The sequence below is a fragment of the Gymnodraco acuticeps genome, unplaced genomic scaffold (genome assembly GCF_902827175.1).
Source record: "Gymnodraco acuticeps unplaced genomic scaffold, fGymAcu1.1, whole genome shotgun sequence".
Taxonomy (NCBI): Eukaryota; Metazoa; Chordata; class Actinopteri; order Perciformes; family Bathydraconidae; genus Gymnodraco; species Gymnodraco acuticeps.
Window position 1 is genome coordinate 22,795 of NW_022991349.1, and position 13,852 is coordinate 36,646.

At 38.8% G+C, this 13,852-nt stretch overlaps 1 protein-coding gene across 1 annotated transcript; it reads right to left on the bottom strand.

Moving 5' to 3' along the window:
- Positions 1 to 2,916: 2,916 nt before the first annotated feature.
- On the bottom strand, positions 2,917 to 13,285 carry LOC117562748 (condensin complex subunit 2-like; the record flags this gene model as incomplete). The annotated part of the gene is made up of 6 exons (XM_034240619.1): positions 2,917 to 3,257; positions 5,523 to 5,598; positions 7,627 to 7,703; positions 8,579 to 8,689; positions 10,821 to 10,946; positions 13,178 to 13,285. Coding segments are annotated over 6 exons (558 nt in total), but the record flags the coding sequence as incomplete, so codon positions are not given.
- Positions 13,286 to 13,852: the final 567 nt, after the last annotated feature.

The window sequence follows — 13,852 nt, forward strand, 5'->3', positions numbered from 1 at the left end:
CGCGTCATGTGTAAAGCGGCCAATAACGTAGGGACTACTTCTTTATTTTCAAAACAAAGCAGGTCTAAAAGTCATGCTGTGTTTTAATATCGTTTGGAAAATGATATATAATCCTTAAACATGTCAGAAACAAAGCCACCTTTCCTACACTTTATACAATAACACATGAAGAGTGATACGACTACAATTACCCCAAATTAAATGCTTTGCTGTACGATCCAATTCATTCCATAAAAACAGAAAGCAGCCTCCGCAGATTTATTGTGTAATACTTTCAGGTTCTTCTAAAACACATGCATTGGAGGATCTGAATGTCTTTGTTATAACATGAAAGGCAGTATTTGATGTGTGTAGGGGACAGGTTGCCGTGTAAATCATTAAAAGCACTTTAAAATCAATTCTGAAAGACACCGATAACCATTTCAGTGATTCCAGCACATGGTGTACTTCTACTCCACTACATGTATTTAATCCCTTTAGTTACTTTACAGATGTGGATGAATGATGTGAAATATAATCAAGTGTTGAATCAGACTTTAGTTCCACCTGGAGTAAATCCACAAGCTACCCTGCAGTATACAAAGTCATTCAAACTAGCTGCACCTTTACCAGCTTTGAGAACACTTTAATGATCAATCATTATAAAACATATCATATATATTATTCTGAAATGGACCAATCTGCACAACGACTACTTTTACTGTCGCTACTTTCACTATATTTTGATGAGAATACTTTTACTCAAGAACAAGATCTGAGTACTTCTACTACAATATCTGAGTACTTCTACTTTTACTCATCTGCATAATGAGTAGCCTACTTTTAGTACTTTATTTTGAAGCCAAAACGTTTGTACCTTTACTTGAGTAACATTTTGAATGCAGGACTTTTACTGTAACAGAGTATTTGTAATTCTTTGTATTGCCAACTTGATTTAAATCTACTTCTTTCACCCCTGACTGACTGTATCTCTAGCTAAAGGTTGGATAAGTGTTTAATGTTGTTCCACCCTGCAGATCTGCTCCGTCACAGCTGCACCGACCGGTTTCTCCTCCATCAGCAGGGCAGAGCGACACCTTGATACTGAGTCAGACAAGTGCTGGGAATCACAAGCAGCTAAAAATAACCCTCTATGAGTCTGCTACAACAACAAATATTTGAAAATGTAAGACAACACTTTATCTATCAAGGTTAAACAACGTCTGAAATAATACGGCATTGATTAAAGGAGCCATTTGAGAGACATGTTAAACGGTTGATTTTATTATCATGACAAAATGTAACTTAAAGGGGCCCGCCTTTAGCTTAGCGGTGGTGACGTGAAGTCATGTGACCGTGCTGTAGTTCCTTTATAGCCCAACATTAGCCACCTTTAGCTTAGCGGTGGTGACATGAAGTCATGTGACCGTGCTGTAGTTCCTTTATAGCCCAACATTAGCCACCTTTAGCTTAGCGGTGGTGACATGAAGTCATGTGACCGTGCTGTAGTTACTTTATAACCCAACATTAGCCGCCTTTAGCTTAGCGGTGGTGACGTGAAGTCATGTGACCGTACTGTAGTTCCTTTATAGCCCAGCATTAGCCACCTTTAGCTTATCGGTGGTGACGTGAAGTCATGTGACCGTGCTGTAGTTCCTTTATAGCCTAACATTAGCCGCCTTTAGCTTAGCGGTGGTGACGTGAAGTCATGTGACCGTGCTGTAGTTCCTTTATAGCCCAACATTAGCCGCCTTTAGCTTAGCGGTGGTGACGTGAAGTCATGTGACCGTGCTGTAGTTCCTTTATAGCCCAGCATTAGCCACCTTTAGCTTATCGGTGGTGACGTGAAGTCATGTGACCGTGCTGTAGTTCCTTTATAGCCTAACATTAGCCGCCTTTAGCTTAGCGGTGGTGACGTGAAGTCATGTGACCGTGCTGTAGTTCCTTTATAGCCCAACATTAGCCACCTTTAGCTTAGCGGTGGTGACATGAAGTCATGTGACCGTGCTGTAGTTACTTTATAACCCAACATTAGCCGCCTTTAGCTTAGCGGTGGTGACGTGAAGTCATGTGACCGTGCTGTAGTTCCTTTATAGCCCAGCATTAGCCACCTTTAGCTTATCGGTGGTGACGTGAAGTCATGTGACCGTGCTGTAGTTCCTTTATAGCCTAACATTAGCCGCCTTTAGCTTAGCGGTGGTGACGTGAAGTCATGTGACCGTGCTGTAGTTCCTTTATAGCCTAATATTAGCCACCTTTAGCTTAGCGGTGGTGACCTGAAGTCATGTGACCGTGCTGTAGTTCCTTTATAGCCCAACATTAGCCACCTTTAGCTTAGCGGTGGTGACATGAAGTCATGTGACCGTGCTGTAGTTCCTTTATAGCCCAACATTTGCCACCTTTAGCTTAGCGGTGGTGACATGAAGTCATGTGACCGTGGTGTAGTTACTTTATAACCCAACATTAGCCGCCTTTAGCTTAGCGGTGGTGAAGTGAAGTCATGTGACCGTGCTGTAGTTACTTTATAACCCAACATTAGCCGCCTTTAGCTTAGCGGTGGTGACATGAAGTCATGTGACCGTGCTGTAGTTACTTTATAACCCAACATTAGCCGCCTTTAGCTTAGCGGTGGTGACGTGAAGTCATGTGACCGTGCTGTCGTTCCTTTATAGCCCAACATTAGCCTCCTTTAGCTTAGCGGTGGTGACGTGAAGTCATGTGACCGTGCTGTAGTTCCTTTATGGCCCAGCATTAGCCACCTTTAGCTTAGCGGTGGTGACGTGAAGTCATGTGACCGTGCTGTAGTTCCTTTATAGCCTAACATTAGCCTCCTTTAGCTTAGCGGTGGTGACGTGAAGTATTTTCTTTGTAGGCACAAAGAACAGATACAAATTATATATTTCTCAAATATTAAAGCATTTAAACATGAAGTAGGCATTTTTTTAGAAAAAGGGTTTTATTATTTTGACAATATACATGTTGTGCTGTGGTTGAGCAGTTTAAACAATCTACAGGCAGGATTAACATAAAGAGTAAAGAATAAAAAAGGAAATTCTCTCCAAAAGGACGAGGAAGATTTCTTTATTTCACCCTTTTATTTGCTGGAGGACGAATACAAACATTATAAAATCTAAACAAGCGAGAACCACAGAGATAGAACACAGTAAAGAGTTAAGGAGAGAAGGAAGAGGTAACATATTCGCATAACACATTTCTCCTCAGTGGCCTTGTCTGATGATGATATCCGACATGTCCTCCACCTTCACCAGCTCCAAATTCTGTGACAAAGACAAAGAATATTCCACATTTTAAACTACAATAAACGAAATTAGTAGTTTAGGAGATGGACTTTTATTAATCCCTCGTTTCTCTGCATTTGACCCATCCTAGTGTTAGGAGCAGCGTGCTGCCATTTTGAACGGCGCCCGGGGAGCAGTGTGGGGAACGGTGCCTTGCTCAGGGACACCTCTGTAGCACTTGGTCTTTCCGGGACTTGAACTGGTGACCTTCCAGTTGCCAAGCCAAGTCCCTATGGACTTCGCCACCACCGCCCAAATTTACCGTCTACATTCTTCAATACATGGCCACACGTCTAATACTAAAATGTCTCCTTGTACAATGTTTTAGTAAGCATGGTTGGAACCATTTCCCCTGTATTTTGGACAAGAAATGCCCCGTTATGTCTTTAAAAGAAAATTAATAGCAGAATACTCTACTGTATATTATAGCAGTAGGGCAACAACTCCAATTACATGCACATTATTTACTCTCAAATGTCTTTATGAAACTGACCGTTGAGCGGCCTGACCAAGCAAGGAGGCAGAGGCAAAGAATTCAAATATAACCCGGTGTGGGCATTTATTCATCGCTGTGGTTCAGGATACACAGCCTCAATAACACAGTCACCAGCCACGAGGATCTCACACACACTACCAGCCTCCACAGACAGGGAAAACAGAGCCTAAATACCTACACACTAATCAGCACAACAAGACACAGGTGAGGGGGGGAGGAGACAACACAGGGCATCAGGTGAACACAATCAGGAGTAACAGACATGGGGAAAGGGAAACACTTTTCAAAATAAAAGCACATGTGCAATAGTACAAGGCCCGAAGCCATCTTCGTCACAGTCTTGTTGGCTGTATATTATAGCAGTAGGGCAACAACTCCAATTACATGCACATTATTTACTCTCAAATGTCTTGTTTTCAGTCCAAACACCAAAAGGCATTCCCTTAAATATGATATAAAAGAGAAAATCTCCAGATATTGTATTATATTAAGATGCTAAAAACTCCATATTGCATAATAAGTGTGACCCAAACTGTCACTGACCCTCAGCCACATCATAGACTTTATGCATTAATCTTGTTTTTCATTACACATATTTTATACCAATTCCACTTCAACCATATTCAATGTAAATACTGCTATATTTTTTTGTGTTATTATAGTTTTCTATCTGTGTTTTACTTTTATGCATGCACCACGACACCAAGTCAAATTCCTCGTACGTGTTACCTACCTGGTGATACACCTGTTTCTGATTCTGAGAATAGATTACATTTGTGTAGCGCCTTTCAAGAGACCCAGGGCTGCTTTACATGGTGAACAAACACACAAACACAAACACACACACACACACACACACAAAAAGGGCAAATAATAGTGGTGCACGATAATTATCGGTCCGATATTAGGAATGATGACGTCATCCCGATAAACCCGATAACAGTATTAATAGCCCCGATAATATACAATATATTTTTTGGGTAAGAAAGAAATACTGCGGTGTGGGTGGATTGGGATGAGGGGCCGCTTGTTTTTCACTCGGCTCCTCCCGTTTTGCCAGTACTGTGGTATTAGTGGTTTAGGAAGAGGGGAGTTTCTTCACAAATCCAGCGCTCCCTAACTCATGCCTGGCTGTGGCGTAAATGGTGTGCGGCCGTGAAGCCAGGACAGTAAACAAACCTGTCGTCGGTGGTATGGGACTATTTCAAAGTTTCAGAGTTAGATAGTTCGCTTGCTATTTGTATTAACAAATGCAGAAGTTCCACGAGGAGGGAAAAAGGCAACGAGCTATAATACTTCCAACCTGATTAGTTACCTGAAACATCGCCATCGCTACGATGGTGTGTTAAAAGCGTACGAAGACGCCTGCGCTGCTAAACTAGCGGGGAATCCAAAGCCAGCTGCAAAGGCACCGGGGCTTTTACCTCTCGACGAGGCTTTTGAAAAAGTTTATTTGGGAAAATAAATATGGTCACTTTGAAGAGTCAAAACTGTTCTTGGCTTTGTTTTGTTCATAGTAGTAATGCTCATGTCATTTGCTCACTACTAGTCTTTTCTGTACCACCAGGTGTGCAAAAACTACAGGTACATTTAATATATATATATATTATTATCGGTTATCGGTATCGGTCTTGAGAAGCAGGAAGTTATCGGTATCGGTTTCAAAAACCCAATATCGTGCATCCCTAGCAAATAATAAAGTAAAATTCCGATTCTGATTAATATACATCTATGAAACAAAATGTCACCTTTTCGTTGGCCAGGTGGAGCAGAGCGACGAAGGCCAGCGGCACCGAGAGGTTCTGAGCCATGGTGTTCGGCAGTCTGGACAAAGAGAGAAACACCATGCATTTTACATCATAGATTACAAACATGGTGCCTTCAAGGACAATAGGAACAATCTGATACCAGATATCTTTTACAGTGTTTTGTTGGGTTTAAAAACAAATGAGCAAAACCTGCAGGACCTTTGCCGTGCTCAAAATACAAAATGGAGTCTTCTACAGAGATCGGAGAAGTACTCAGATCTTGTACTTGAGTAAAAGTAGAAGTACTCAAATCTTGTACTTGAGTAAAAGTAGAAGTACTCAGATCTTGTACTTGAGTAAAAGTAGAAAGTACTCAAATCTTGTACTTGAGTAAAAGTAGAAGTACTCAGATCTTGTACTTGAGTAAAAGTAGAAGTACTCAGATCTTGTACTTGATTAAAAGTAGAAGTATCAGATCTTGTACTTGAGTAAAGTAGAAGTACTCAGATCTTGTACTTGAGTAAAAGTAGAAGTACTCAGATCTTGTACTTGAGTAAAAGTAGAAGTACTCAAATCTTGTACTTGAGTAAAAGTAGAAGTACTCAGATCTTGTACTTGAGTAAAAGTAGAAGTACTCAGATCTTGTACTTGATTAAAAGTAGAAGTACTCAGATCTTGTACTTGAGTAAAAGTAGAAGTACTCAGATCTTGTACTTGATTAAAAGTAGAAGTACTCAGATCTTGTACTTGATTAAAAGTAGAAGTACTCGGATCTTCTACTTGAGTAAAAGTAGAAGTACTCGGATCTTGTACTTGATTAAAAGTAGAAGTACTCGGATCTTGTACTTGATTAAAAGTAGAAGTACTCGGATCTTGTACTTGATTAAAAGTAGAAGTACTCGGATCTTGTACTTGATTAAAAGTAGATACGATTTAAGTACTCGGATCTGTACTTGATTAAAAGTAGAAGTACTCGGATCTTGTACTTGATTAAAAAGTAGAAGTACTCGGATCTTGTACTTGATTAAAAGTAGAAGTACTCGGATCTTGTACTTGATTAAAAGTAGAAGTACTCGGATCTTGTACTTGATTAAAAGTAGAAGTACTCGGATCTTGTACTTGATTAAAAGTAGAAGTACTCGGATCTTGTACTTGATTAAAAGTAGAAGTACTCGGATCTTGTACTTGATTAAAAGTAGAAGTACTCAGATCTTGTACTTGATTAAAAGTAGAAGTACTCAGATCTTGTACTTGATTAAAAGTAGAAGTACTCGGATCTTGTACTTGAGTAAAAGTAGAAGTACTCAGATCTTGTACTTGATTAAAAGTAGAAGTACTCGGATCTTGTACTTGATTAAAAGTAGAAGTACTCAGATCTTGTACTTGAGTAAAAGTAGAAGTACTCAGACCATGTACTCAGGCAGGGCTCCAGCTTAAGGACGTCACGTCGTAGAAAAAAATAGGGTCGGAAAGGATAAAAAAAAATGTTGGGACGAGAGTTAAAATAAAAATACCCTAACTCTCTACGAACGGCGATGAAATGAAACCGACTGCATGTTTTGTGTAGCACACAGTTATTAAACCTCCTTGTCAACATAAACACACACGCACAAAATATTTAGCAACCCGTGAAATACACACACAGTATGTATACATTTTCTTTATGTTGTTTTGAGTCAATGGGCACAAGCCTCTTTGTTAGCACACACGTCTTTTCTGTTTTTATTAATACAAATAAAACATTCTTTAAGATTAGTGCACTATTTGTGTGTTTTCTGCTACTTAGACACACTTATAATACTTACATTATATACAGATCCGTTGATTTTAAATTACATTTGTTGATTATATTTCACATCATTAATCCAAATCTGTAAAGTAAGTAAAGGTATTCAATAAATGTAGTGGAGTTAAAGTACACCATTTACCTCTGAACTGTAGTGGAGTAGAAGTACTAAGAGTAGCATAAAATGGGGATACTCGAGTAAAGTACCTCTAAATTGTACTAAAGTACTTTTACTTCCCATCTCTGGTCTTCTATAACCAAGTAGAAACTCTGAACTCAAAATATTAAAATCTGTTAATTTGTTGCTCGTGTTCGTACCTCTGCAGCAGGATCTGTGTGGTCTGACTGAAAGCTTTCTCTCCAAACACTTCTGTTTTCTCCACAGCATCCGTCTCCTGCAGGGACATCAGGGAATATCAATCAACAGAAACACACAGGTCAATCTCTCAATTCTAGCACAAGAAGTGATTAATTAATAATCCGTTTTTCAGGGGAAAAATCTGACATTTTAAAAAGTTTGAATACTTTGAAAAAAAGTTTGAATATTTTGAGGAAAAAGTTTAAATATTTTGAGAATTTTTTTGGAATATTTTCAGAAAAAAAGTTGAAATACTCTGTGAAAAAAAGCCTGAATACTTTGTGAAAAAAAGTTTGAATATTTTGAGGAAAAAGTTTAAATACTTTGAAAAAAAGTTTGAATGTTTTGAGAAAAAAGTTTGAATATTTTGAGAAAAAAGTTTGAATACTTTTGAAAAAAAGTTTAAATACTTTGAAAAAAAGTTTGAATATTTTGAGGAAAAAGTTTAAATACTTTGTGAAAAAAAGTGAATACTTAAAGTTTTGTGAAAATCTTAAGAATATTTTGAGGAAAAAGTTTGAAAAAGTTTTTATATATATATATAAAAAAACACATTTTCAAACTTTAAGTATTTTGAATATTTGAATAAATGTATTTATTCAAATATTCAAAATACTTAAAGTTTGAATATTTAGAGGAAAATGTTTTAATATATATATATATATTTTGTGAAAGAAGTTTAAATACTTTGTGAAAAAAAGTTTTAATGTTGAATGTTTAAATAATTTGAGGAAAAAGTTGTTACATTTTCCAAAAACAAATCTGAAAATGTCCAGAAATGTAAACGAAAAAGTTTGATTACTTTGTGAAAAAAAGTTTGAATATTTTGTGAAAAGAAAGTTGGAATACTTCGAAGAAGTTAGAATACTTTGAGCAAAACACCTGAAGATACAAAGTATGAGTGTTTTTTACCTGCGACGGTTTGTCGGGGCTCTCGGTCAGGAGGCTCCACATGCCGTTCTTCAGTCTCTTCATGTCCATCTTCTTCGCCGTTTTAGCGTAATTTATCTCTATCTTGTTGACCTGCAATACAGAAAGCAAACATTTAACTACAAGTAAGGCAAGATAAGAGATAAGAAGTACTGTATTGATCAATTTGGGAAATGTTTGTGTTGCAGCAGCATAAAGACTGCATTGCACAATAAAAATTAAAAGAAATAAACAAGAAAGTAGAAAATATACATGTTGAATTTACAAATGAACAACAAGATGTAAAGCAAGTTATTATATATACACAAGTATGTGACAGATGGAATATTAAATATTAAACTGTAAATGTGACAGTGTGATTTTAAGGGTGGGGAAATGTATATCACCATTTTTGTTTTTATGGGGTTTCAACACCATTACATTTAATTATTTTCCTAGATTTTACAGATCAAGGTAATTTTTGCTATAAAAGGACGATTTCATTATTATTATATCATTTTTTATTATGAGAGCTTTTTCAAGGCAAGTGTAGCAAAAAAACCAACTTTGCATGACCCATAGATGAGAGTAACACCTACGTCGCTTCCGGGCGAAAAGTATGGCCCCGCCCACTTTGGGGGGAAAACAACGCTGTCATTTGAACGGCGGTCAATAGAAATTCTGAAGTTGTTGCCAATCCGATCAGGAATGTAATAAAAACGTGGATTTTTGGATCTTCAAAGCGCCCGGTTACGATGGCCAGACAGGCAAACAATCACATTAAATCATTGAAATCGACAATCGGTCTCGATATATGGTTATATTAAAATCAGAAGGCAAGGCTGTAATTTCGCCAGCTGTTACTCTCATGAGCGAGGTGGAAAATAATTGTGTTATCATGCCAACAAGCTGCTGTGTCGTTTATTGCACCTCAGACATTAAAACAAATCCAGAGTTCAGTGTTTCTGTACTTCCTCTAAGAAGAAAGGACAGTCACGGCCCGTCCACACAGCGGCGTGCGTTGAAAGCTTCACCATTCCCTTTTTAAACTGCATTGTGGGAAGCGACGCAGAGCTTTGCTGACGTGGCTCGCGAGCAATGAGCAATGTTAAACTTTTGAAGCCTCGGCAGAAGCGTCAGCCAATCGAATCATACGCCAGTACAAGCTCTAGCCAATCAAACCGCTGCTTGTGTGTCAGGGGCGGGAGATTCATGTGATTGGTGGTTGGTCGAGTTTCAGACAAGCCCGCCGGCAAGCTTCAACGCACACCGCTGTGTGGACGGGCCGTAAAAGAAGAGCTCTGTGGCTTCAGGCTTGATCGCCGTTCAAATGACAGCGTTGGTTGATTTCCCCGAAAAGTGGGCGGGGCCGTAAAGTTACGTAGATGTTACTCTCATCTCTGGACATCGATCGCCTACTGCTATATTTAACCATATATCGAGCAGATTTCCAATGATTGAATGTAATTGTTTGCCTAACCATCGTAACCGGGCTCTTTGAAGTTCCAAAAATCCACGTTTTTCTTACATTTCTGATCGGATTGGCAAAAACTTCTGAATTTGTATTGACCGCCGTTCAAATGACAGCGTTGTTTTCTCCCCAAAAGGGAGGGGGCCGTAATTTTCGCCCGCAAGTGACGCATGTGTTACTCATGTATTGTGTGTTTGTTTTTAACTTACAAGATATTGTTGTTCTCTATCAAATTCAGCACAAACTTTAAAAGGATTTCAAAGATGTCCTAAAATATTGGGGACGGTATTATGTTATACAATATAAAGATAACACCTATTTTAACTAAATGAACACTAGTTTATATGTTCAGAAATATTTTATTTTTAAACAGGGACGTGTTTATTGGCTACAAATAGCTATCTATATATTTCTATGTGTAGCCTGCCTAATATTGCAGTTTAATTGTAAATGCTATGATTGCACTCACATCTGCACACTAATGCAAATATTAGTTCGTACAAACGCTCAACTATTTACTGTGATATCTTGTTTCAATAGTGACTTTATCACTTTTTCTTTGCTGTATTATTATTGTAATTTGTATTCTATTTTTATCTTTACATTTACACTGACACTGTTGCTGCTATAAACATCTGAATTTCCCCAAGGGGATAAATAAAGCTCCATCTTATCCGATCCATTCTCTGAGATAATTCCAGTGAAGTATAATTAGATTTTTGTGCGTAAAGATATTATTAAAACATCTTTTGAGCATTAAAGCCTGGCACTGACCCGATGCGGCTCCGGCACCAAATCCTGCTCCCCGTAGGTGGTGATGTCCTCCAGAGAGGGGGGGGGCAAGCTTTCCGCTGAAGGGTCGTCTGCAAACCCTTCAGCGTCATCATCACTGTCTCCACCCTGCAGAGGAAGACGGACACACACACACACACAATTAGACCTGTTGCAGAGGCAAAGTTAGATTTTGGACGTTGTTAAACTTTGAGAATTTTTTTTGGGGACATTTTAGGAATAAGTTTGAATATTTTGAGAAAAAAGTTTGAATATTTTGTGAAATAAAGTTCAAATAATTGGAGAAAAAGTTGCTACATTTTCAGAAAAACATGTTGAACATTTTAAGGGAAAAGTTAGAATATTTTAAAGGGGACATATCATGCTATATTTGAACAATATATTGTAGGGCCATACCTATATAAAGTATATAAATATAGCTTTTTTTTCAAAATACCAAACAGATCCTGCATTTTAGCCATGCCTCATTTCGCTCTATTTGCTCTTTCCAGCCCTGTTTTTGCAGGGGCTGATTCTGTGAGCTGCAGCTGACCACGCCCCCCTGCAGGAGAGGGGAGCGTGCTCTGAGATCAGCTGCCGGGCTGCAGCGGGGAGAAGAGGGGGAGAAAAAGAGATCTCCGTCCTCCGTGTTTTATTCTTATATGATTATATAGAGTCATTATTCATTTGTTTTAAAGCTCAATAAATAACAAAGAAGACATTTGACCGGCTGTTACAGCCGCTACTTTCGTTATGCCATTAACTCTGTTTGTGTGTGCATATGTAAATGAGCTGTGCAGTTCCTCTGCTGTCATTGGCCGTCCCGACCTCGCAACATCCGCGGTGATTGGACGGACGTCATCCAATCCCCGCCCGCTTCTGCCACGTCATCCGGGGGAGGAGTACAAAGGCCGGGCACGGACATCATTCAGGAGGCTCTGTATTGTGTGCCTCAAGCCTCTCATTGTGATACCGCCATATCCTGTGATTCATTAGACTGCCTAGCAGTGTGTTCAGTAGGGTTCCTGTGTTAGTTACACTGATTAGCAGTGTGTTGTTAGCGTTCTGTGTTTAGCATTGGTGTGTATATTGCTTAGACCCAGGTGACTAGCGCCTGTAGATCAGCATTGGTGTGTATATTGCTTAGACCCAGGTGACTAGCGCCTGTAGATCAGCACCAGCTGTGTTCTCCCACAGCCTCGTTGGTTTATTGTTTTGTTCCACTTTAGAAGTGAGATATTTTCTTTCCTTTTTGTATAGTACTGGGCAACTCTCTTTTGGAGACCCTTTTGTTAGATAGTAACAGTTTGACCCGTTGTTGGGCCAAACTGTTTGTGTATATCATTTTACTCATTTGCAGTTACAAATAAACCGCTTGTAACACATACCAATTCTACTCTGGTCGTGTCATTTCCCTTTTGTTCCCCGAGCCAATAGGGAACGTAACACCGGCACTTTTCTAATTTTGTCCGGAAGATTGAAACTTTAACGGACATGTTGACCGGCGGAAAAAAATCTAACAGAAACTCTGCCGCACGGTCCCCTCGTTCCTTGGGAGAGGCGGGTGTTTGTCATCTGCTGGTGGACTAACTGGAGAGAATTACAGCGAGGAGGGATTGCATTGAATTACAGGAGCAAACGCTTGCCTCGGGGAGGGAGAAAAAGAGCCACAGCGGAGAATAAACAGAATGGCAACCATGGCAACCATGAGCGGGGAAGTCTTCTTCGCTGCTTTTGTGGCAGACTACAGCGCCACTTACAGGCGTGGCACATGTACTACAGCGTCTCCAGCGCTTTCGAGCGGCAATGGCCGGCCGTGGCCCAACCTCTCATTCCCCTGATAGGTGGAGAATTGACCACTAAGCGGAGCACCACTTTTGTGACGTAGAAAATAATTCAAATCTGGATCAGTCTGTGTCAGATCCGTTGCAGCCCTTTTTTAGAGATTTGGGTACGGAGGAAAAGAGAGAGGGTTGTGTTTTCTGACAGTTGGTGAGTTCCCTGGAACACCGGGGACACATATTCATGTATAAAAGACATACAAAAGTGCATTTTGCATGATAGGTCCCCTTTAAGAAAGAATTCCGAATATTTTGAGAAAAAAATCAGAGAGGTAAAGTTAGATTTTTGGACGTTGTTACATTTTCAGAATATTTTGGGGGACATTTAAAGAAAAAAGTTTGAATATTTTGTGAAAAAAGTTTGAATAATTCTCTAAGGAGAAGAGCTGGAATATTAAAAAGAATTCTGATGGTAATCCTCTATCATTAGATCCTCATGATATCATAAACAGGGTTGGGGAGGAACTGGTTTTAATAAAAATATATTGAATGTAAAGAAATATATGAAGCAGTTCAGACCTGGAGACCTGGACAGAAGTTGGCCGTGTCGTTGGCGTTGTTGTAGTCGTAATCTCCGATTCCTTCTCCCAGCTCTCCTGACAGCCTTTTCTGGCCCTCCTGAGTCAACTACAGGTACAAAAACAAGATATTAAAACACAAAAACAAGATATTAAAACACAAAAACAAGATATTAAAACACAAAAACAAGATATTAAAACACAAAAACAAGATATTAAAACACAAAAACACAAAGACAAGATATTAAAACACAAAAACATGAGACCAGAAGTATTTTTGGATCCTGTTGTATCTTTGACTTTTTATTTTCCAGAATATTGTATTGCTGATATTTCATATATGATATCATATTTTTCATTTAATTTTTAATTGTTAATTCTCTTTTCGACTTTTTAAAGTATTTTAAGTATTGTATTATAAAGTCTAATCATTAAAGCATCTATCCATCTATCTAAACAGTTACAGATACTCAGGGCACATTACATGTAAACTGTAGCATGTATAATCCTTCTGTTTATGTCATTTAGAATAAAACGCTGACAACCATTAGAATTATGCGACATTTTTGCTGATATTTACTTGGACTTAATTGATGAATAATGTCAAGCTTCAGCCAACAGTTGACTGTATTTCTGAAGGGGACGTGTGTGTTTTATTGCGTGTCGACCTTTGACC